This window comes from Diorhabda sublineata, chromosome 4 (genome assembly GCF_026230105.1).
Source record: "Diorhabda sublineata isolate icDioSubl1.1 chromosome 4, icDioSubl1.1, whole genome shotgun sequence".
Taxonomy (NCBI): Eukaryota; Metazoa; Arthropoda; class Insecta; order Coleoptera; family Chrysomelidae; genus Diorhabda; species Diorhabda sublineata.
This window is the reverse complement of record NC_079477.1, coordinates 30,925,930-30,951,513: the sequence shown is the minus strand read 5'-3', so window position 1 is coordinate 30,951,513 and position 25,584 is coordinate 30,925,930. Positions and strand designations below refer to the sequence as shown.

Here is a 25,584-nt window from a genome sequence, read left to right as displayed (position 1 = left end):
TACTTACATTCATCAATATGAAGTTCCACCTGGGTATTTGAAAGTTTTACATAATTTTTAGATGCAAATAGGATTTATGTGACCTGTTTTTTTTCCATTCTGCAACTGGATCTTAAGAGGTTTTCTTAGATTCAAATGTGACCTGTCTTTTTATGTTATATTTGGGCTTCAAAAGGTTTTTCATAAGTCTCAGATTCAAATAGGATCTTCAAGACCTGTCTTTATTTTGAATGTGGGTCTTCTTAAAAAGGTTTTTTGCCATATTCAGATTCAAATAGATCTTTGTAGTCTATCTTTTCATTTCACATCCGGATATCAAAAGGTTTCACATATTTCTCAGATTTAAATAGGATCTTCATTACTTGTGTTTGTCTTTCTTTGGCATCTTGGTGTAAGAGATTTTTTATCATCCTCAGATACAAATAGGATTTTCATGACCCATCTTTCTCTCTTACATCTGGACTGTCTTCAAAAGCTCATCACTCTCAGAGTCAAATAGAAAATTTTTAATAATATTGTTCTCTCTTGTTGGACGAATTTATTTTATAGTATTATTATTTATTTTTTGCGTATTTGAAGTCAGTGTTGAAATTGTAGCAGTGACCTTTTTATTTTGCTTTGACCACTGATGATCCTTGTGAAATAGGTGATTAAATCAAAGGGTTAATTAAAGTGACAGAAGTTGCAGTTTATCTTTATGATCTTTAATCTTTGGAACTGACTAGTTATCTGTTACAGTAGCACGTGTAGGGTAACCAGAACAGTTATTTTCTGTTGTTAAAGTCGTACTTATTCTATTGGCATGTCTGTGATCTTTGCAGGGATAAACTTATAGTTGATACATTTATTATTTGCTGTCTATATTTTTTTCAGTATTAAGTTTTTTTTTTATTAAAAATACATATCGAATCATATATCAATATGTTCAATGTGGAGGCATAATTATCAACTTGATACAGTTTATTTAACAAAGCTGAAAGCATCATATTCACCATCAATGCTGGTGGAAAAACCTTTCCATCTTGTCTTTATCGCTATGATTGGGATGAGTGTATTTTAGACAAGAATACTCTTGAAATTAAACAATAAATTCGAATGAATATCATATATTTTGTGTTTCTATGACCAATTCCATTTTTTTCTTTTCTATTCAGATCAAAATTTTTTAAATATAGTTCGTTGTTATTTTCCAAAGATACATAAAAACGTATAGATTATTTATAAATTAAATACTGTATTTCTCCACAATATCTACAAATTTTTAATCAAATAGCCATAAAAAAATAAGCTTTTGAATTAAAGACTTCTTAGATATACACCGTTAATAAAGATTCAGTCAAAATATTGTCTATGAAAAAGTCCATAAAGGTTTCTAGTTAATATTTTGAATTCTATAAAAGTTTGTTGTTTATTTGAAGTATTTAGTAGTCTCTTATTCGGTTTCATTTTACAGTGTTATTTATTTCAAATCGAATATAATATTTTCTTATATTTGGCTGGTACATTATTCAAATTATAAAAAATGAAGTGAATTCACAAAAAATCATAATAACTAACTGAACAATGTCAAATTACAGCTAGATTTACCTCACGCCAACCCCAATAGGCCCTCCCAGGGGAGATGGTAGGCCGTTTTTATTGTCTCCCAACTTACCACCAGTTTTTAATATATCGTAAAATTATTGAATTTTCGATAGATTGAGGATGTTATAACTGCAAATTGTCAATATAAAGGTGTTTATCTACGAAGCCTTTAATATGGTACTTGCATTTTTTTAAAAGTTTATATTTTTTTGTTTATTTTATGAGTTCTTGATATGAAATAAGGTCAGAAAGTAAAATATTCAATTAAACGTGAAAAAATAATATCTAAATATTTAATTGAAAATCGCAAACATTTCAAATTTTGAATTACAGAAGAAAACGTTTCTCATTGGTTTTCAGTTTTGACGTCCTAGGTTTAATAAAAACATTGAGCACTTGTCTGCTTGATGATCACGAGGTTATCGTTGAGGGCAACGTAGCGTGTGTTGTTATACAGTTCTTATTTATTAGTTACGTATAAATAAATGATTTTTCTATATATAAGAATAAAGTGAATAAAACTTTTATAAGTTAAGCTCTTACAGTATAAAATAATCACGTTAAAAATTAAAATCATAATAAACGTATTTTATATTTATTTTATACCTGTGACATCTGGCAATGTGGAGGTCTTACCTGAAATGTTTGAACTACCTACAAAATTTTTGAATTTTCAATAATTTTTTTTCTATAAATTGATCAAAAAATTGAAAAAAATTATAATAAAAGTTGTATATAACTATCCAAAATTATTTTTGTTCCAAACCATCAAGTACTTTATTGATCTTAAGCATCATTTTCATTGGTAAAAAACAATCTTTGATTATCGCATTTATCTTCCAATTGTTTCTTTCATTAATTAAACTTCTACATTTTTTTTAAATTTGAAATTTTGCATGCGACAATGATTAATTTTCATATTATTACAATTTTATTGATCTATAATTTATATAACCAATTTATAATTGAGAAGCTTATTTCCAAAAAGTACAAAATCCGTTAAATGATAATTTTCAGAAATCAACTTTTTTTCTTGTGCTTTTCTGATACTTTCATCTCAATATTTTGTTTTCTTCTCAAAGAATATGTCAAATCAATTTTACAAAGAAAAACTATTTGAATTTAGTACATTTTGTGAAAAAAATTGGGATGTAATACGTTTGGGAATTAAAAGAGACTAATAATGTCTTGTAACTTAAATAGTACATAAATGTTGTTTATAAAACTAATAGTTGATAATATTAAAGAATGTTTAATCTGAATCTTCCCTGTTGTTATCTTGGATCTTTTGCAAATCGTCTCTGTAACATTTTCAACTTTGAATCCCATTTTTTTGAGCAGAAAAATTATATCAGTTCTCTTTTCATGCCTCTCTTAAGAACTGTGCTCACAAATGGGAGGTGAGATTTAAGAAAGAACAAGACCAATCTTTGGAGCTGTGTGATTGATAACTATACGTCTCGCCTCTGTTATTAGATGTCACTACTTTCCTAGTAACTTATGCTCATCTATTTAAAGTTATATGGAACAGTGTATAAGTTCCAACAGATTCTACAATTTCATCATATTCATGAGGAAATATGATACTTTCTTTTTTTCGAAGTTTTTTTTTCAAGAAAATCAAATGCCAGATCCCCTGACATGTATGAATGGCCAGGTTCTGGGAAAAACCATTCATTGTTGACTTTGTACTTCCACGACAAAATCATTACCATCAAAAGTGTTGTGTAATTCTTATTTTGCGAAGAACTGTCGAGAAAATAATCGAATGGTTTTTATATCCCTAACAATCATATTAATTTTGAAGAACTATCATAAACAAGATGCAACTTCTTCCTCGTTCTGATTCTAACTACAGATGAAAAGATACGTTTTCTTTATTTAGTTTTCCGTGTTCATCACCCCAAGAAGGTAATACCATACCTGTTTAGTGTTTTTGGCAAAGGTTGATTCTGCTTCATCTAGTACAGGGTGTGGATTAGATTGAACCGAATATTATACTCTTATAGGGCCTTCAGATCTATCTTCATTCGGTCTGTGTCTTTTCGGTGCTCCACCGGTGTCGGACGCATTTATGAAGCTTTTATTGCGAAAAAGCAGTATCATATTTCCAGAAATGTTGCAATTTTTTTATTTCTTAAACATTTTGATTTGTCTATAAATGTTTTTGATTTTAGGTCTCTTCTTTTTCAAAATTATTAATATAATTTTTTTTTAAATAATTTTTAAAAGATAGATAAAAATTGACGTTTCAACTAATTTCAAGTCTTTATCAAAACATATTATTGATACTGACAATTTGCGTATTTATATTAGTCAATACATCACTTAAATTATGAGCATCAAAATAAAAACAAAATCAAAATAGAAATTTATTTTTTCCTTAGTCCTTACATCTCAAATATGTAGCAGTAATTAATTAAATTATTTGTAGTTTTATTAGAATTTACAAAATAGAGCTATAAATTTTACTTAAATTATTTATATTATATTTTATAATTAAATTTATGTTTTTTTGTTATTTTGTGGTTCGTTAATGCAGTTCCATTTTTTTATCGTATTGTTGACCTTTTAGTTTATTTTCTAAATATGGAGATGTCTGCCCCTTTCAAAACGCAAAAACTGCATTGAAAGAAACTAGTTATCCAGAATAAAATGATAAATTACAATCAATTGAAAAGCAAAACAGAAACTTTCCCAAAAACTGTTGAATTATATCGATAAATATGATTTTAGTTGTAGAGGACATAATACATTATCCAAATATTTCACTAAATTAAAATATAAAACATCAAAAAACGACAGAAGTAATATTATATATGCCCTGTACTAATTGTGACGCTGTCTACATAGGGCAGACAAATCAGTATTTAGGAAATAGACTAAAAGGTCATTAATACGATAAAAAAAATAAAACTGCATTAACGGGTGATGAAATATCAAAAAAATGCAATTATAAAGATTCTTGGAACGGAATCTAATACCAGAAAAAGAGTATTTTTAAAAATTATTCACATTCATAAGAACCAAAAGCTTTAAATGATAAAAAAGATCTAAATAATTTGAGTAAAATTTATATCTTTATTTTGTAAATTCCAATAAAACGAATAATTTAATTGATTTATGCTACATATTTAGTAAGAATTAAGGAAAATACTTAATTTCCATTTTGATTTTATTTTGATGTTCATGATGCAGGTGATATAAAATCATTAAAAAAACTAATTTTAAAACAGAACAGACCTAAAATCAAAAACATTTAAAAGCAATTCTTGAGATTATAATGGAAAGCACGTATAATAGCAGCTGGTAATTTTGTGGTTTCACATACTCTACCATCATGTGGTAACATGTATTCGTACCAGTTTTTCTTAGCAACAATCCTCTCCAATTTTTATCTATTTTCCGCTTTCTTGGATTTGAAGTAGATTGAACTTCTCGTCAGTCGTTTCTTAAACGATTAAGTACAGATTTATAGAAAAATAACCAAGTAATAGAGACGCTACTTGAAGAATAAGGTTCTTAAATTCAAATGTGAAACAAAACTGTAAATGTCGTTTATTGGTTAAAATGGATTTTGAACATACAAAACATTTGGATGTTGTACACTTTGGCTCAAAATCGATTTTAGTTCTATTATTTTCGAATGGATGTAAATCACTTTGGTACAAAATGACATTTTGATCGCATATAGGAAAGAAATATACAACACAAAGTACAGCGATTTGCATTTTTGTGGCTTTAGTATGTTTTGGAAACAAGCTTCTCATTTATGCAATTAGAAGGTGCTTCATGTATTAAAATTTTGTTGCTGTCCACTGTTAGGATCAAAATTGGTGTTTTCCTGATGTTGTATTTTTACTAAAGTATCTTTTTCAATAACAAGTACACATTAAGGTATAAGGGATGAGTTGAAATCATAAAAATGTCATCACAGTAATTGTTAGTAATGTAAAAAAGTGGTACTTTTATTCTTAAAGAATTTACAGTCTCTTGATTTATACCGTATGGACAAAATTATCGAATATTTCGAATTAAGTAAATTTATTTATTAAAAAATTTTGTGGCCTAACATAAAAAACAGTTTATTTTATAAATAGAATCAAGATCAATATGCAACAAAGTTCATTCGATTCGGGAGAACCTCGAGAAACTTTCTGAACAAAAATTATGAATAAGAAATGAAATTTGCATTTTGAAAAGTTCATCTCGAATGGTTAAAAAATTAAACATTTATAACTCGGAAAATATTGCCGGAAATGAGTTCAATTTTACTACTTAGGGGTTTTCGTCGTCTCTAGTGGAGTCCGCATGAAAATTCGTTATAAAATTGGATGAATATATGTACACCACCAGTCAGTTGTCCACCCTAAAGACCGGATTTATAAGCACAAAATAGAAAAAAGTTCTTAAAAAGGTTTATATTTTCTAAAAATAAAGTATCACATTCTGTGAAAAAAATAATACAAGAAATAATTATGAAAATATTTAGGTACACAAAACAAGTTACTTACTACTAAATAAAATCTAATCGTCTTGAAAACAATTTATTACTGAATATTGTTCCAAACGCTTCATTGTCAAATTATATCTTTTATCATCTTAAAGATATTTATACAGTATAATCTCAATAATCCGGCACTATTAAAAACCGGAGGGTGCCGGATTGTTAGAATGTTGGAATTACTGGATTATAGTCAAAAAGTCGTAGGTAATGAATAAAATAAAGCATTTCGTAGAGGGAATAAAATTTGCAAAAATATTTTTGGTTGGGTTAGGTCAACCAATTACTATAAATTTATCCCTATCCATAATAGTTATCCCAACATAATATGATTAGTTATGTATTTTGATCATACTCCAGGTAAAAGAATGGTTAACCAGAAATCAATATTTATAGTCTATTTCAGAAAGGTATAGAGTAATAAAATGAGGAATTCCGTCCAGTTCGGCTCAATTTCGGTGTAGGTCTTGAAATAGTATTGTTTGTAATATTAAAATTTCAAGTAATTGCGTAAGAGAATTAGTGAAAGTATGTTTTCTGGCCTGAAGTGTCAATATAGAAATATTGTGTAGGGATTACTTTGGTAGTAGATTATACAGTTACGTTTTGCGCTTAACAGGTACCGTTTACAGTTTACATAATGCCTAATTTTTATTTTGTTAAAATAAAATTCTTTCCTTTTTACGAGTATCCTACCGACCCGCCTTTGGCACATTATTTTCAGTGTTTGTGAATGGATAACAATAGGCTAAACCAATAAATTTACCTCAACCCGGGTGGTACTACCTGCACTTGAAAAAGAATTTTACAATGAAATCAATGCCAAACTATGAAAGTGGCTTAAATATTCGTTGGGTCACTCTGTGGTCCCTTTGCATACCTAATGAGGTATTATTCCTCTATACCTTTCTGAAATAAACTATAGATATCAGCAATCCTGGGAAGTGTGATTAGTTTACAGAAGTATTTAGTACCACAGTTCTTGGAAGGTCTTCGGGACGCAATTAGTTTACGACCCGGATTAAACAGACCGCGAAACGCAACTCGTATAAAACCGCTCCTTTCATAATTCAAAAAATTTCTTTCGGAAAAAAATTTATTTCAAAATATATTTTGTAGTCATTAGTGTTCCGTCTTGAATTTCACTTGGATACTTCCTTTTCATTTATTTTTATACAAAATATACAGAATAAGAAGCAAATATAGGAAACAACGAATCAACTTAATTTCTATTAAACTAGAGAAGTAGAGAAATTATAAAGACCACTTTCTCTACAACTGTTTTAGAATAAGATCAGGAGACTTCGGAGAATCACTTTTTTTCAGATTATTTCAAAACATTATCATCATTAATTGTTTTATAAATAATTATAACTACATGTTTATTGAGACTGAATTAACAAAAAATTTCGATCTAAGTTTATAAATACACGTCATACCCCTTTACATTGAAAAGTGAACTTTAGATTTAATTCTAGAATACTGATAATTAGGAATTAATATAAGTGTTTTTCTTTTTTTTTATGTATTGTATATATATTGATATATTTTGGATTAATTATAAATACCTATAGTATTTCTGGATGCTTCTAAGGCTGTGTGGTACGTTTTTTTGAAAATTATTTGCTCACACACACATTGACCGCATTGAACGATTTTTATTTTTTTTTGTGAATTTAATGAGACTTGAAATTTTAATTTATTTTAACCCTTTCAGTGAGGGGTATACTGTCCTTACCTCTGGCGTATTATTCCTTGTTTCTGTATGTATATCAACATTATAAAAGTTGAAAAACAAACAGAAAAGACACTCAGTGAAAAAACATAAGAGGATATTCCGATAAGTTTAACATACAAAATAAAATTAGAACAATTGGCGATTCATTTTTCAATATAGTGACCTTCTTGTTCGATACACTTAACCCAGCGATGCTTCGACTTCTTTAACCTCCTTATTTGACTCAAACTTATGCTTTGAATCAAGAAGTCCCCCGGGACCAAATATAAGGACTACGGTGGATGCGATAGCAGTTCCTAGCCCAATTTAGCCGTGGAGAGTGCGGAGTTGTGAGCCAGTGGATTCATGTTTCGTCTACTGTCATAAAACAAAGCAGAAACTTTTTAGGATGACGCTTAAACAGCGTCAAATACTACTCTGAAGTGTTCTTATGGTTGCTTACAGTGCCAATAGCTTCCTATGTTCAATATAATCCACAAGCTTCTTCAACCGGTCTGCCAATACGATATCGTGGATTTTTATCACGTTATTTAGTTTCCTATCAAAGGAATGTTTTTGTCCAAATCGGTTCCATATATTAACCTTGAAAAGCGATATAAAGATAACAGCATTTTTCAATCATTCCATTTTCGTTTTTGAAAACTATTTATCTTCGTTTCCAAAATATGTATTTGGTTCTCACACGTCCCTTGTAAAATTCATCAAAGAACGCTCATTTCGAGAAGAATTTCCACCGCACCTCGATACGTTTGATAAAACTGATAATTTTCCGTGTTTATACTGTATCCGGTTAATCTCTTCCTTTCTTCACAATATTCTACCTATTTTGTTTTTTATTTCGCAATCTCTATAAGATGCAGATTCTTGTGAGTTAAAAACAAGTGGTTAGGAGTAAAAACTTGTTTATAATATTCACTCGAGATTCTGCTAATCGCTCTAATGATCAGCGGGTCCTCTTTCTTATTAATTTTCTTATTGCCTTCACTGTTGGTCAAGATCCAGCTGATTTTTCGACATTTATTGATTATTTTTAGTGTAGTTGAGCAACTTCCTCATCTCTATGTTGAGAGCTCTTCCAAGTTTCTTCCGATCTCTCTAACTTTCGTTATATCTGCTGGGTTCTACGGTTTTTTTACAGTAAAATGAAGTCATTTAGGAAAAGGAACAATTTCTTATTAATATGTATTTTCCTAAACGATTGAACGATGTTATTTTAATAATCATATGAGTTCGACTGCACTATTATAAACTAAACCTATGACTATATATTTATACATCACTATTTCGAAAAAATTCGAATTTTCTTTTGTGATTTCTAATTTCCTTATTTTCCATGTTTTTGTGACTGTATTTCCTTCTGGACAATTCCACCAATGATTTATTGCAGTATAATGTTTGATATATATCTAAAATGAAAAGTTTTGTATATATTTGTTTTATTATTTATTGATTTTTGAAATTTTTTTTATTATTCGGGGGAACTATTGCAGAATAAAAACGTACCATACACGACTAAGTATTATTCGTACTATAAAATATGTGTGAAATACTTTGATGTGATTTCCCACCTCTGAAGCTATATAACATCACAACATATTTTTTTAACATCCTAATCCATCTAGTCATGCGTGAGATCTGAGTTTTTTTATTGTTTGACATGAATAAATTCGAGGACATTCCAATAATTGAAAAAAAACTTGGATACTGCAAAGTTACTTGTGAGAAATTATGAGAGAATTTGACATGCACGAGAGGGCATTTTGACAGACTATTTCCTGAGAAAAATTTAATTTAAAATAAACAATAATTGTTCCTTTTCTTAAAATATAAAATTAAAACCAAATGATGTTTATTAATCCTAGACGAAAATTTGGCACTAATGCAAATTATCGATAATTTGCACTAGTGCAGTATTATCGCTGAAATTTGATCGTTGCTAGGTAAACATAAAATATTACAGCTTTTTGGTTGGCTTAAATTTTTCGAAGGAAATAGTCAGCCAAATCCACGTTGTGGTTCATTTGTTTTTTCCCGAATTCTGTCATTTGTCGGAGAGGGATAAAAGCAATTCCATTCCATTCACTCCATTTCTCCCTTTAAAAAAATAGTAATCGTTTATTTTTCATCAAATTATACACAAAACGCTTTTTCGTCCGCTCTACTTTGCTGCAGAACGTTCAATATCCCATCACGGTATTTATGTCAAATATACATGTTTAAAAACTAAAAATGTTAAAAAAGCTAGAATACTATTCTAATTTCTTAGAATTAAGATTTGGGTTTGTTTAAGCAAATTTTAAGTTCGAATTAATTTTTTTAAGAAAGTCAATTTCTAATTTCTGTAACAAAGAACGAAGCTCGACTCGACAAAATCCAACAAAGCACACCTACCTCCGATATATATCTTGAATGATACAATATGCCAAAAACTCTTCACTGCACATACGGTAAGAGTCCATTAAAACTATTTAAAAATTGGTATCAAGTCATATCAACCAACCAATTGCAAGTTATGCTTATACCAGAATGAAACTCGCAGACAGGAAAGGGTGTTTAAAATGGTGACTTTCTAATGGAAAAGTTGATGTGAAAAACAATATTCCACTGTTCAGACTGTTTCATGATTTCTGGTGTGTACCAGTGGATCTATGTTTCGTTTATTGTCATAAAATGACGCGGAAACTCTTTAGGATGGCGCTTAAAACACTGCTCTGAGGTTTCCCACAGTAAACAAAGACAGTACTCATCGTGCCAAGAACTTTCTTATGTCCAAAATTTCATGCAGAATAATCCACAATCTCGCTTTTTCAATCGTCGGTCTGTCAATGCAGTATGCTGGATTTGTATCACGTTATTTAGTTTCCTATGTAAGGAATGTTTTTGTTAAAATCGGTTTCACATAATATTACCTTGAAAAAGCGATATAAAAATACCAGCACTTTTCAATCATTGCAATTTCTTTTTTGAAAGCTATTTATTTTCGTTTCCAAAATATACTTTTGTTTCTCACACGTCCCTTTTCCTTTTTTACAATATTCTACCTATTTACGAAATAGAGATCGAATGAAGAGGACAAAAAAAGCTGTAATTTTTACTGAAGAATAGTGGTAATATAGTAGCAGCTTTACCGTAGTACACATTAAATTAATCAAGTAAAAGAAAAAAACCTATATTTCCATAAAAACAATAGACGTGAAAATTTGAGATTAAAACGGTTTATATTGGGTTGTATATCCTATGGATATACTTAGAATAGGGGTTGAAATAGTTGTTTCAACTTTTACGGTACACGTGCCCCCGTTGTAATTGAAGGGATGAGGAAAGTGAAAAGTATGTTATTGAAAAGAGTAATGTTTCGAAATTCAATGATTTCAATAAATATAATACATTCTATTATTGGTTGGCGACAAAGTAATTTCGGTTTTAAGTAAAACACTTTTTTTTAACAAAGAATAGTTTTTTATAAATTATATATTTTCCATTTTGCTCAATGACCTTTTGCCATCTTTCTTTCAACTTCATGATTCCGCGCTCATGAAATATCTGGTTCTTATCAGCAAAAAACTGACCAAGTGCGATTAAAGGTCATCGTCATTTGTGAAAGTTTGACCATTGAAAAAATTCTACAAACTTCGAAATAAATGGTAATCAGATGGTGCCCGATCAGGTTTGTATGAGGGCATCACTTCCTTCCAAGCTCCAATAGTTTTCCACGAGTTGCCAAAGATATGTGAGGCTTTGCAATATCATGGTGGAATATTAAACCTTTCCGATTTGACAATTCTGGCCGTTTTTCTGTGATTGTTTCATGAGTTGTTGACAGTAAATATCAGAATTGATCGTTTGGTTCCTTGAAAGCAGCTCAAAAAGCACAAAACCTTTGTAATCCCACCAAACTGACAGCATGAGCTTTTTTGTTGTTTTTCAGCTTTCGATGTGGTTTTTGCTGATTCATCGTATTTGCACCATGATCGTTTTTGAATTATCTTACTATATAAAACACATTTTCTTTCACCAGTGATAATTCTATCCAAGAAAGGGTCGGGCTCATTTCGTTTATCGCAAATGTTGATTATTTGTGTTAATTTCTTTCAATTTGTTAGGTAACCAAATATCAAGCTTCTCAACTAGCCCAAGATATTTAATTTTCCAATTGTTGTGTGCGATACATGTAGCCCCTTCGCAACCTTTCGAACAGTTATATGACGATCCTCTTCAATTATAACTTTGATTTGGTCATCATCAACTTCAGTTGGCCGACCAGAACGTTGCTTATCTTTGAGGAAAAAATCTCCATAAGTTATTAAAAACATAAAGCAACTCTAAAAGTAGCTGAAAATCTTATATAACTTTTTTGAAGAATTTTATTAGTTGAAATTAAACTCTTCGATTGTTTCACCAAAAAGCACATTTGTTGTCTGTATTAGAAATACCAAAAACTATTAGAGTTAATTCGAACTTAATAAATTCAAATGGTTGAAGGTATTTATTTCGTTCATTTTGCCCATTTATAATCAGATAAGTGTATTGCACAATATTTGTGCCAATTTTGAAGTTATATAGCCAAACAGGTTAGTGATATTCAATATTAGAAAAAAACATGTTAATTTACAGTTTATTTTACAATCTAGTAAACCTATTTATTTATATGCGGTATTTTTATTTATTCATTCTCCCGTTCCTTCCCCTAATAGAAGATAATAGTCAAGATTTATGAAGGGATGAGTATAGGAATGCCTTTTCTGTCATAGTAGCCTGGATAATCCCCTCGCTGTAGCTCATGAAGGCTCTAGAATAGGAGAATCCTGCGGTCTTCGCTGGTTTGGAAGCTAGATTGTACCACTGGATCGTAATCTGGTTAATTCAATTATAGTTTCCGTAAAACCCTTTATAACTAAACTGTTAACTCCAAAATGTTATGGATACTCATTCACCGAGACTAAAACATGTAGGTAGTGTGATTATTCAGCTGATAAACATTTGATCAGACAAAATCAATCTATAAAACTGTACATTAAATAATTTCGACATTCAGAACGCACTTCAAACTCGTGTTGCTACGTGAGTCTACTGGATTGTCGATTCTGCAACGATCATTTAAACTAAAAGGGTTGCTACTTAAATTTTGGGATATGGCTTCACTGTTGTGAATATGTCAAAAGTGACATTGTCATCATAAAATTTGATATTTTCAATGGTGAACGTACTCAGAACGTGATGTCATAAGAGTGCTATTTACAGATACAGATACTTTATATTGGTCAAAAATTTAATCGCGAACATTTTCGTGCGATGATTTTCTGTGACTTCTGAAGTTGATTAAACCAACAATGGCGTATTGGTTAACACCATTAACATCTTGAGCCACCATGTTTCGCTTGTTTTCCGGATTCAATTCGCTACAGGATGAAACTCGTGAAAGACGTTCAAAATCGGCTGTTGTGCCATAAACCTTAACTGACAGCCTACCTGCAATTTGCTGGTGAAGATCGTCGCTAATTCACCAAGAAATGATTATTTTAGCTTGAGCTGCACACTTATTGTACTCTTCGGGTTTTGCCTTTTCAGTCTTACTTGGCGTTTCAGATGAAAACTCAGTCTTCTTCCTGGTACCTGGTAGCTTCAACGATTCCGACCGCATCATGCAACACGTCCATAACACTATCCTTCGACGTCGGCCAATCTTCTACACCTTTCAATGGTTTGATACCTTTCACGCAATTCATTTTAGAGCTGGTCGAACTCGAACTTAGCGTTTGAGGCAATCACAAAACACCGAACACAACGCAGTTAGTCGAACTTTAAACATGATGTGATTTTCATATTCTAATCTAAATAAATTCAAACACGATTTATGGTTTTACAGAGTTATCAATTACTTGACAAAGTAATTTCAAATTACAAGCGAACTTGAATATATGAAGTCAAATAAAAATCAACATGACAGCACTTAAAAAATGTCATTAGCAGAACCGCCAACTATTTATAATAAAAAGCGCAGTATCCGCAGACATCCGCTACAAAAATAACTGTAGAGTCGGGATTCTTCGTAGCATTTCTTTAAGAAGCAATTTAGCAATAAAACTGGGAACATCAAGGTCTAAAATCCATCAAATAACAAACCACAAAAACTTACGAAAAAAGCATTTGTTTACCCCCTGGTGGCTTGTGCATTAGCTGATTTTGAAAATTCGTTTCATTGCTCAATAGATTATAAACACACGTCATGCGCAGTGCACCAAAGTTTGAAATATGATCAGAGTATACTGCTGGAACAAACCTAAAGTGATTAGTGTAACACTGTAACACTCAAAACAATTTTGTCATTGGTAACTTTGTAAAGCTCTTTTGCCTTCCAAAGATAAACAACCCTAGGCCATCAAAACTAGCGTATGATGAAAGGCAATTTAAAATTTGATCCAATCACTAATATTATTTATTAATTAGGTACAAGTTACAACTTTGATAATTTTACTTAACAGGAAAGAACAAAATATTATTCGACAATCGAGACGAATAAATCAAACACTACCTAATAATAGAGAAATTGCTTTAAACTGAATATATTTTATAATATGAGGAATAATATATTTAGAATTTGATACACTGTGTTCGAAATTGAACTAATATTAATTCAATGAATACTGTGTAAATTTCGTTATATCCGATATGTTGATAGTGGTATTAGAAGGATGGGTTATATCGTAAAGTACTTGATTAATATCGTCTACTACTTTTGATGCCACAGTCTTGATTATTCCTTCGATAACTCCTTGTATTAAAGGATGCAAAATTGTGGTTACGAATTCCGATAGAATGTTAAGAATTATGTCAGTTATATTCCCATGCCAGTGAACAGAGATGTGACTGTAATAAAAAAAATTAGATACATACAAAGGAATAATTTTTCAAATAAAACATTTTTGTAAAAAAGTCTATATACTTGCAAATATAATTGTTGAAAATACATTTCACACAGGTTAATCAAAACGTGATTATAGTTAAAGACTAATTTTCAAAAATAGATATCCAGTCAAAAGTATTGGACCCACTTTATATACACAGGGGGTGTCCCATAAATAATGTTTGTACGCTTCAATTTCAACATGTTATAACTTGTCAAGACTCGTCTCTAACTCTAGGAAGAGTACAGTTTTTTAAAATTTCTTTGAAGCATTTTCGATTTGTTCATTGACAACACAGTATATTTTTACAATAAATAATATGGAGTGCAATAAATATTGTATTGCTAAGACATTATTGGAAACAAACATCTAAAGCGGGCGTGGCAACGAGAAAAATATTAGAAAATAAAGGCCGGATTTAAACTTAATGCCGCTCCTGGCACCCGAAAAAAATCCGCTCCAATACTGGAATTCTACTTTAACTTTAGTTAGTTTATATATATAATTTTTTTTCAAAATTAAAATAACTGATTTATTGCAGAAACTTTTTTATATGTTATATAATCGAAAAACTTTTTTGTAATATCAATATTAACATCAAACACGTCTGACTTTTTGAATTGTGAATTGGTGGAGTAAAGGTAGTCACCCACTTGTTATCATCGGACGGAGCGTTCGCAACGGACGGATCGGATTTATTTCGACGGCTGCGCACGCAGGTACGTAAGCTCCACAAATTACCGATTCCGAGGTCTCTCGCCAGTCGTGAGTTTGAGTGACATCGTGTCGCTGTAGAAGTCTCGAGCGATTGGTTTTTGACTTTGTGAGTTTTTGTGAAATGTACAATAGGGATATTGAGAAATTATAATAAATAGGTAATAAATAATATAAATTTCTGATTTCTTTGATCTTTTGATATATTAATGCAGCTAAAAGTTCTTGATTATAGGTCTCTTAGAGAAAAGTTGAAATGTCAAATATTATCTTCCGAAAATTATTAAAAAAACTAATTTTAAAAGAGAAGGGACCTGAAATCAAGAACTTTTAGATACATTAATAAATAATACATAGATAGGCGACACGGGGCCAACACGTGCTAAACGTCAGATTGAATATTCTAACTACAATTGGCTCCGTACGGAGAGAAAGAAGGGGGCGCGCATATTCCAGGAATTCCTGATACTGTTAACCCTCCATACGGATGATTCGGAATGAATGTCCCTTTTCGGATTCTCGTCGGCATTGGCGATCTCCGAAACATACGATAATAGCCAATTTGTGCGCGCAGATCCATTTGAATCAAAGTTTTTAATCACACTCGGAAAATCCGATCCGTCCGATGAGTGCGTGTAGTCAGTCCGATGCCGACAAGTGGGTAATTACCTTAAATCTTCGCAACTTAAACGTTGAAGTATGTCTGATTCGATGCATAGAATAGCTAAGGCTATTGAGTCTGTTAGCAGTCATTGTATAACGTTAGAAGTTTTCAACTCTCTTCAAACATGACAACGATCGCTCTGCGCTACTGTTTGTTACAGCTAATGTCATAAATATTCGATAGAAAACTTCCACGTTTGGAAACTCAGTGTAAAAGTCGTTTGCATGCAACAATTTCAAAAGATCGAAAAGTGAATTACGTCCTATCATTTTTTCAGTAAATAAGCATGGAAGTGCAGAAATTCGCTATCTAATGAGGATTCGAAATCTGAAGACTCTATTATCCAAGTTGCCAAATTCAGTGATAACTGAGAACTCCTGAATTTTTTTCATATGCTGCAAATCTTTTGCGCAATTCAGAATTTCAAGAATGACATTAAAAGTATCAACTCTAAAATGGTCCCGACCTGACAGTTGTACATCTCCATCCCGCGATTCATCAATGTAATTTTCTTATTCTACAAACTGTTGTTTTATATTCTTGAATTTCCAAAATTTTTTAAGCCGTTTTTTCATTTCGCGTATCAGCAACTTTGATCAAACCATGATAATCATCGATCAAATATAATCACAGCAATATTTCAATAAATTTTTTGCAATCTTTGGATAACAGCGTTAAAGCTTGAGAGTAAAACATACCAAAGTATCTGCATAAATCCTGTCTCAAGTTGCTCTAATTGAATTTGAATTTCTTTAGCTTCAAGAATAATCAAAGTCTCAATTATTTCATTAAAATGTTGATTGAGTACTTGAACTGCTTCATATCGAGCTGACCATCTAGTTGCAGATAACGATTTTAACGTTATCTTTTTTTCAGTATGAGGTTAGTAGTATCCACTAGTAGCGCTCGAACGACTACTCAGTTAAGTGGTTTTGAAAAATGTCTCGAATTGAGTGGATTAACACCAATACAAATCAAAAAGGGAATGGCGGCTGATTACTGTGAATTATGTCAATCATTGGTTCAAGTTGTTTCACTGGGGACGGGAACAATTAGAAGATTATCAACGTGTGGATGGTCCTGTGACGGTAGTACTCCAGAAAATACTAAATAGAGCTTTGCAGGAGGACCAAGAAAGTGGAATGGAAATTGTAACAGGTAATGGAACTATGGAGTGGCGTCGGAAAGAAGAGCATGGGCCAAAAAAGCAAATATCACAATAAGCACCAAAAAGTGATGGCTGCAATATATTTGGACTGTGAGGACACCAATTCACACTGCTGTGCTTTCCAAGGCTACTGTACACGAATGTGGCTCCACAGAAACACCCACCTTATAGCCTGATCTGGTCCCGTCAGGCAATTAATTGTTCGTAAAGTTGAAAGCCCAGTTAGGATGTGAAATATTTAACAGCGATGATGAAATTAAGTGGCGGTGTACGATATTTTTTTACATCATATTTTTATAGTGCCCTAGAAACTTAAGTCGGAAGTTCTGAAAAGTGTGTGGAAATAAAGGGAGAATATATTGAAAATGGATCACAGTTTTGTTTATTTCTCACCGTTCTATTCATGTTAGGCTAAGAGCTCATGGACCGCATACGTATAACAAGGAATAACTGACTCGAGACTTCTCAAAAGTGTTCAATTCTTATCCAAATTCGATATCTTTTGGAATAACAAGATATTTTCTGTAACATACTTACCCACTGTCTGTTGTTCTTAATTCTTTTATACTAAATTCCAAGTTGGCGATGTCAAAACATAATTCAAGATAAAACTTAAATTTCGAAATTTGACCATCCATAGTTCCTGATGGACCTATTCCCATTATATGTAATGCATAGTTATATTCAAACTAAAAACGAAAAATAAAAACATTCAATTCTTAATAACTAAAATTTTATTGTTTGTATAATAATAAATAATATAGAAGTGAATGATTTATTGAAAATGTGAGGTAATTTTAATTGGCGATATCATATAAATAGTCCATGTTCTTATCAGATGGTAGCTTGGACCTTTTAGGAATGTTAGTCCAGGTATGCGATATTCTCAAAGAAATAATAGCATTTAAATTTGTCATTTAAATTGGCGACATCGCAAAAACAGTCCATTTTCTTATCAGAGGGTAGCTCTGGACTCGCATGGCTTGTATTTTGAGAAAATCGAAGATTTAGGTTTTGAAGCACTACAATTTAATTGGCCGATGTCAAGAAGATGACTTACGTTTATTTTAAATGGTAACTTTGACCTAAAAGGCGTTATTTCCGGGAAAAAAATTAATAATTCGATTCTGATATACACAAAAATATTATGATAAATCAAATACTAGCATCGCAAAGATTACCGATGCTCTGCTAGCTTGATAGTAAGCTACCCTAGCACTTTCAATTTTCAATTTCGAGAGAAATAAAAAAAGCACCAAATTTTTCATTGCGGCAAATAATTAGCACATAAAAATCACTTTATTCAAGTAGTACATTCGTTTTCGGTGATTTACTCTGTTAGCTTTACAGAGGTGAAATTTTCAGATTATAATAATGCCAAATTTCTCTGCGGTGTCCATTCGTGACGGATGTTGGTGATCATCAAGACAGTAATGCGAGAGATGAGCTAGGTTCTAAGGTTCTTAAGGCAGGATGTTCGTTTCCTTTCCGGACCTCTTTTTTCAAATGTTTTGCCTTGCTGGCTTGTCGAAGTTTACGAGTATTTATGGTTATCATTACTCCTTGTTCATTTTCCATTCTTCTAAGGACTCTATAAAACAGGACAAGATAACAGAAAAGATGTGTAGAGAGAGCTATCCGGAGCAATAATTTTCTGTTATTTAACAGAAAACAATTTAAAGATTATAGTATGAAAAACAACTGAATAAGAATGTTCAATGTTTCACTATAAATTTTCAAAGACATAAAGACCCATAATAGTTTATTATGCTCAGTACCTACACCAAATATTTTGGAGATTGTTTGAGGACATGAATATTCGAGAAAATACTGAACGTTTCATAATGTCAATTTTTGTGAAGTCCTTGAACTGAATAAATTGAATCTCAGTGTGTTATAATACAATTTTTAGTCTAAAATACTTACACCTAGTTCTGTAAATGTTATTGGCAACGTAATGGTTAATGTTCTATCATCATGTGTGTAGGAAACTAAGACGTCATCATATTTGTCTAATGTTGAAATTCCATGGAGTGTTCCGTTCGTTAGTTCAACATCTACAAGTACAAGCTGGAAAACAGAAAATTTATTTTTTTCATCCAAGGAAAGGAAACTGGTGTGTTATAATATGACTTTCTAGTAGTGATAATAGGGGGATGGTAGGGTGCACCAATAATAACAATGGGTTGGTAGAAATGGTGAAATGATAAGAGCCTCCGTTTGATAAGTATAGAATTTGATACTTTGAACGGTGTAGAATCAAGCGTTGTTAATACATACAATAATACAAATATCCTTGAAGATTTTCATGAAATCTAGAGAAACTAATTAAAAATTGATACCTTTAAAGTATTTTTTACAGTCAATATTTAAGTACTTCCTACAAACTTTCATCATTTTGATTTGATTTGATTTTTAAGAGCTTTTTCAGTTTTAGATTAAAATGTCGTCCTTCGTTACAATTTTTCATAAGTAGTAATCTTTTAAATGCGATTTCAAGCAATTAAAAATATGATCTACGAAGACAAGCGCGCTAAGTAGCTTCACCGCTCATTGACGCCTGTACCACAATAACAATTCACTATGTGCAGTACATTCTTGTAGACGACTACCGTGAAAATTTCAGCTGAACTAGAATCGTGGTTGTATTTCGTATATTTTTAGAAGGGATATCGCACAGCGAAATCAAAGAGCGTATCTGATTAAGCTACAAAAATCCTAGCATCTACACACCACCGATTGGAGGTGCGTGAGATAGCTGAGACAGTAGCATTAAAAGATCGCATAGATGATATCTTGCAAGAAATTTTGGATATATGTAAGCTGTCGGCGCAGTGGGTGCTGGTTTGCTCTCTTCACACAACTAGCGTTTCGGAGGGGGGGCTCCAAGTCGTTTTGTGATAGTAGACGAAACATGGATTCACTGGCATGCACCAGAGACTAAGGAACAGTCTAAACAGTGATGAAGACTGTTCTACTGGCGAGATAGATTATGGTGACCGTTTTCTGAGAAGAATAAACGGGCCCATTTGATGAAGAAAAATAACTCTTCAACCGTGATAACGCGTCGATTCACACTATCGCATTTGCCACGCCCAAATAGGTCAAGATGGGATACTAATTACTGACCCATTCACCATAATGGGTGGATGGATCCGGATCTGACCCCATGGAACTTTTATTGTTTCCAAAAGTAGAGCAGTCACTCGCAGGTCAGTAATTTGAGTCGAATGATGAGGTCATTGTATCCGCAGGGCAAGCGACGTGAAAACGTTTCGAACGAATTAAGATGTTAGAACATCGCTGAGTCAAGTGTATCGAACTAAGCGGAGGCTATTGGAAAATGAATCGCTTTCCGTTTTTCTTTTGTAGATTACATGCATAATAAACCGTGCTAATAAGATGTTTAACGACAAGTTTTCAATTTAGGTTTCATCCCTTTGGGTACTTTGTTTAGTGATAATTGTTTTAGTTCAGCTACATACCGAAAGCGGTAGTAATCGGGAACGTGTTGAACGTTAACTAGCAAGTCGTTTTTGATTTCTGTTAATTGTCAGTTTTTCACAGATGTATTTTTCAAATAACGGCTATATTGGCTCCTTTTTGCTTAGTTCATTCAAACGAAATTATTTTTATTAAACTTAACGAATGTTACATAATGTGGTGTAATGTAATGTTGAGTTTCTATGTTGTATGTGCCACAGAACGAATTCGCTAGAAATAGCGTTTAGTGAAAGTTTCAACATTAGTCTAACGTCCATTCTTACGTGACCGACAGAAGCGACGCGACAAAAGTGGCACCAGCGGAACGCTTGATTTGCTCACTATAAATAGTTTTGTTTTTATAATAGAAATTGATAGTTAATAGGACTATGAATAGTGAAATCATAGCACCAAATGGAACTGCTTATCATTTTCCATTAAGAACATGAATATTTCATAGGATTTCATGGTTAAAACCGCTTCAATCATTTTTAAGAAATACAAAGTTTTTTTCGTGTATTCTAAAAAGAGCGTCCTATGTGACGCCGATGACAGCAACAGCAGCAACTGCACTTTGCGATAGATAGACAATATTTGCAAGATTTGAAATATCAAAATACGCTCGCAACGCACGCCTTCAAAGCGTCTCTCCTGTCGCCCACTTAGGATGCTCCTAAACATTGGTTTGAAAGTTTGTCGCTCACGTAAGCCTAAGATTGGTCACATCTCATGTCCTACTACCATTGATTTAGTCACTTATAAACACAGTGAGTCCCAAAAATTTTATTCCGAAATTTGGAGCGATGACTAAGAAGGAATTTGTGGAACCGTTGGCGATATTCATATTGAATACACTGTTTACACCACCACTACACCAACACTTACAATTACAATGTCTGACGCGCGTTTCGATAACCAAGTTCTCTTTTTCGGAGACTCAAAGTAAACTGGTTATCGAAACTCGCGTCAGACAGTGTAATTGTGAGTGTTGGTGGTGTAAACAGTGTATTCAGTTGACAGATATATTTAATTTGGAAGAAGTACTTCGACAAAAATTCTCTTTATCAATATTATTTCATATTAATTTAAATATGTTGAAACTCACATTTGCTGAAACATTATTGAGAGGACTAGGGTCAAATCCATTAGCAACAGCATATGTTTCAATATTGGTGAATAGTTTTTCTGCAAACTCATTTAAATTTGCTGTAATGCCAGCACCTCTGAAATAATATTAGTTAATTATCAGAAAAAATATGAGAAGAAACTGTAAAATGTCAAAACATAATTATAGGAAACTATAATATAGTACCCCAGTTAACATAATGCCAGCTTCATTTTATGGCTTTTGTTAATAAATTTAAAAACACAAGTCTCTTGGAGCCGGTTGTAGTGGAATTCTAAAATTCAGGGAAGGCGCGGCACGTTTAATATATTTTTTATATACCGCGGAACTCGTTTGATGTTTGTTTCATAGCAGATTTGTTTACATCGTTTGTTTTGAACTAATTTCTAGGAAGGTTTTTATTTATATATTTGTTTTGTTTCTTTATTTTCTAGAATTTTTGAGAAATACGTTTTGGATATAAAAAGCGTTTGTTTAGCGGAGTTATTTAATTTTTAATAAATAGTCATGGTAAACAGAACGAAATAAAAAAGTATTTGAAGAATTTAAATAAATTATATAAGTTAGTTAAGTGTAGTGTAAAGTGTTGAAATAAATTAAATGATAGAATAGAAATAGGAAACTGGAGACTAAAAGTATGATATATATGAATATCCAAACTGCAAAAGCCAGTGATTTTCTCCAAATGAATCAACTCAAAGTTTTGCGAAGTTGGATTTACATTCCAAATAGGCCTTTCAGTTTGATTTTTGCGATACCAGGGACTGCTTATTTTGAAATGCTCATACTCGGAAAAACTGTTAATACAGATTTTAATTTTGAACAATCTTCAAATGAAAAGTATCCGGCGATTGGCAAAAAAAATATTAATATTCTACAAGACAATGAAACTGTTTGAAACACTGTTTGAGACGAACTTTGGAAACAATTAATGAATTGGAATGGAAAGTACTGCCTACTACTACCGACCATACTTGCTACATCATACATCGCATCCTCGGAGTTAGATTTATTCCGATCATGAACATTTTCTTTGTTTTTCTTCTTCATCATCCGTTATGCATCCACGCCTAGACATAGGCCTCTGGTAATATTTTCTACGTTATTCTGTCTTGTCTCGTTTGCATCCAATGTCGGCATGGTACTATTTTAATATCATCAAGCCACTGTTTCTGGGGTCTTCCTACTTGGTCGCCGTGTTGTGATCTTCTGTACATCCTTCTCGGTCTCGTTTTCCATTTACTGTTATCTCAACTCAGCTTATGATGTCCATGACTCCTGCTCGTCTCTTGATGGATCGTAAATCAGTGCTAGATTCCTAACAAGACACTCTCAATTGTCCTCTGTGTTTTTGTTCTTAATCGAGGCTTAGTTTGGAGGTGTCATTGTTTCCAGGTCGAATGTCTCTACGGGAAGTATATATGATTTATATACTTCACTTCAAATAGTTTTGTCCTTACAAATGGTGTATTCCACTAAGCGTTCACAACACCTAAAATACTCTCTTGGAAGTCCCACATGGCATTGTGGTCGAGGCGAGAACGTCATTAATGATGCCATAACGCACGACCCATATCAAATGGTGGGTCGAAGTGAGCGATGAAAGATTTAACGGAATTTCCAAAACTTTACGCAAAAAAGATTGCAACCATGTGAATCTATCCCATTATTAGATGCTGTCGACATTTTGATTTTGTTTAATGTAAATTAGATAAATACTCCAATAAAAAATTCAATAACTTACAAATTGTAACATAACCTCTTAAAGTTTTTGTTTTATTTTATCTGTTTTTACATTTTTTAATATTTACTCCAGCGCTCAAAACGTGGTTGTTAATGTGATTGTCGTGAGTGCTGTAACCCTGTAAATATCTAAAATACAGATATTGAAACAACACTGATTGATAGGATGCAATTCTTTAGTTTATTAAATTGCGATATATCAGACATTCAAACCTAATTTGAAAACAAAAAGAATGAAACGTGTAAGTTCTTGCTTAAAATACTTCTAATCCTTGTATGAAAAACCCAAAACACTTATTATATTAAATCAAAGGCCCATTATATGTATAGTATCGATTTCTGTATAAAATAAGATACTTGCATACGAAAGAGATGACGAAAATGTCTTTGAAAGAAAAATATTTGTACTTACCTTAGCGATTGTACATATTTGTGTAACATTAAATGTATCACGGCCTTATTAACTTCGTATTTGGGTAACTTGGATGCTTGACATAATGAAACAGTCCCAATAAAAAGAAAAATTAGCACAAACGACTTCATTGTGAAGTTATCTTCTGTAATAATAATTATTATTACAATTGATTTTATAGAAAGATATTTTTCTTTATCTCATTGTTTTTAAATTCTAATTCTATATTCCATAGCTGTTAACAATATCAGACACGTTCATATGTTTTTTCATTATTTTTAAGTTTAATCTGATTATTTCAAGTGCTTAGGATGAATAGTGATACCGGTACAAGGTGTTTCAGTATTATGAACACAGGTTCTATGGACATTTTTTCAAATTTCTGCTAAACGGTTTTAATTAGTCTGTTTTGATCCGAACTAGTACATTTAAACTCTGCACCTAAATCAAGCAGTAACATGTTCCCCCAAATTGGTACAACCTTTTTTGCTATTTGAGTGGAGTGTCAGCTCTATATCTCAATTATTGACGTATTCAATTATGACTGCGTTTATTTTTACCTAAATTTCAGTCTTATATACTCCTTGCTACATTTCCTAATCCCGTGCCACAATTGCCACGAAGATATGACAGCTCCTACCGAATATTAACCAAAATACCCACCACTAGCTTTAAAATGTTATTAACATATATGAAAATTGAAAATATGAATATTCCTAAAAAGATTCTTACAAAAAGGAGTTCTAAAAAGTTGAAAAACGGGTATGTTATGGATAACGTATTTTGTCTGTTTAATCCTTTAGAAATGGTTTGGACTACATCAGGGCTATTCGAAAACTATGATCCGCGTTCAAATATTTCACCCATCAGCTGCAATTGAAATCATCCTCGTGAAGTAAGTGGAGGAGACGTGGTCGGTAAACTCGACAGTACATGCGTTTCATCATTCGTCGTAAAGAACTGAAACATCGAATTGAAGCGTCGATATATTGCTAAAAAACATCGATATTTTTTACTATCGAATACTTTCCAAGTTTAATATTACCTCTTCCAAGGGAAACGCAAAGTTTGGTGGTCCTTGATTTTGTATGTGTGAATGTAGAATCAGAGACTAGAGTAATATAGCTGAACTAGTAGTATAATGATAGTGATTTTCTATGAGTGTTCCTTAAATAGAAATAGAGATGACTGAGATGAGTTATACCTACATTTGCAAGTGAAATGAAAACAACAAATTAATAGAAATATTTTATTACATACCACAAAACTTTAAAACAGTAAAAAAAAATAAAGACATATTTAATACTAGCATTAATCTAGGTATCTCCAAAACTTACTTTTACCTTTCATTCTATTTCTTTGCTGATTAACTATTTGAACAGCCTTTGAAAATAATCGTTCGGATGAAACAGAAGTTCCGACAATAGTTAAAGGCAATCTTATAAAGCTTATGAAATTGAATTTTTAGATCTTGCTAAATCTCTAATGATTCTCATAGAGCCTACTACTAGACTACACAAGTAGATTGATAATTCATCAAAAA

The 25,584-nt window shown here is 31.9% G+C and overlaps 2 protein-coding genes across 2 annotated transcripts in view; one reads left to right on the top strand and one right to left on the bottom strand.

Annotated features, from left to right (window-relative positions):
* LOC130443351 (myb-like protein X) overlaps positions 1-25,584 on the top strand; it is a 44,553-nt gene that overhangs the window by 8,702 nt on the left and 10,267 nt on the right. The window lies entirely within an intron of this gene.
* LOC130443216 (uncharacterized) lies at positions 14,245-24,372 on the bottom strand. Its single transcript, XM_056777734.1, has 5 exons — positions 24,042-24,372; positions 21,866-21,983; positions 19,204-19,347; positions 17,815-17,966; positions 14,245-14,693 (listed from the first exon to the last, which is right to left on the bottom strand). The coding sequence occupies exons 1-5, from the start codon at positions 24,170-24,172 to the stop codon at positions 14,456-14,458; spliced, it is 783 nt and encodes a 260-aa protein (XP_056633712.1). The 5' UTR covers positions 24,173-24,372; the 3' UTR covers positions 14,245-14,455.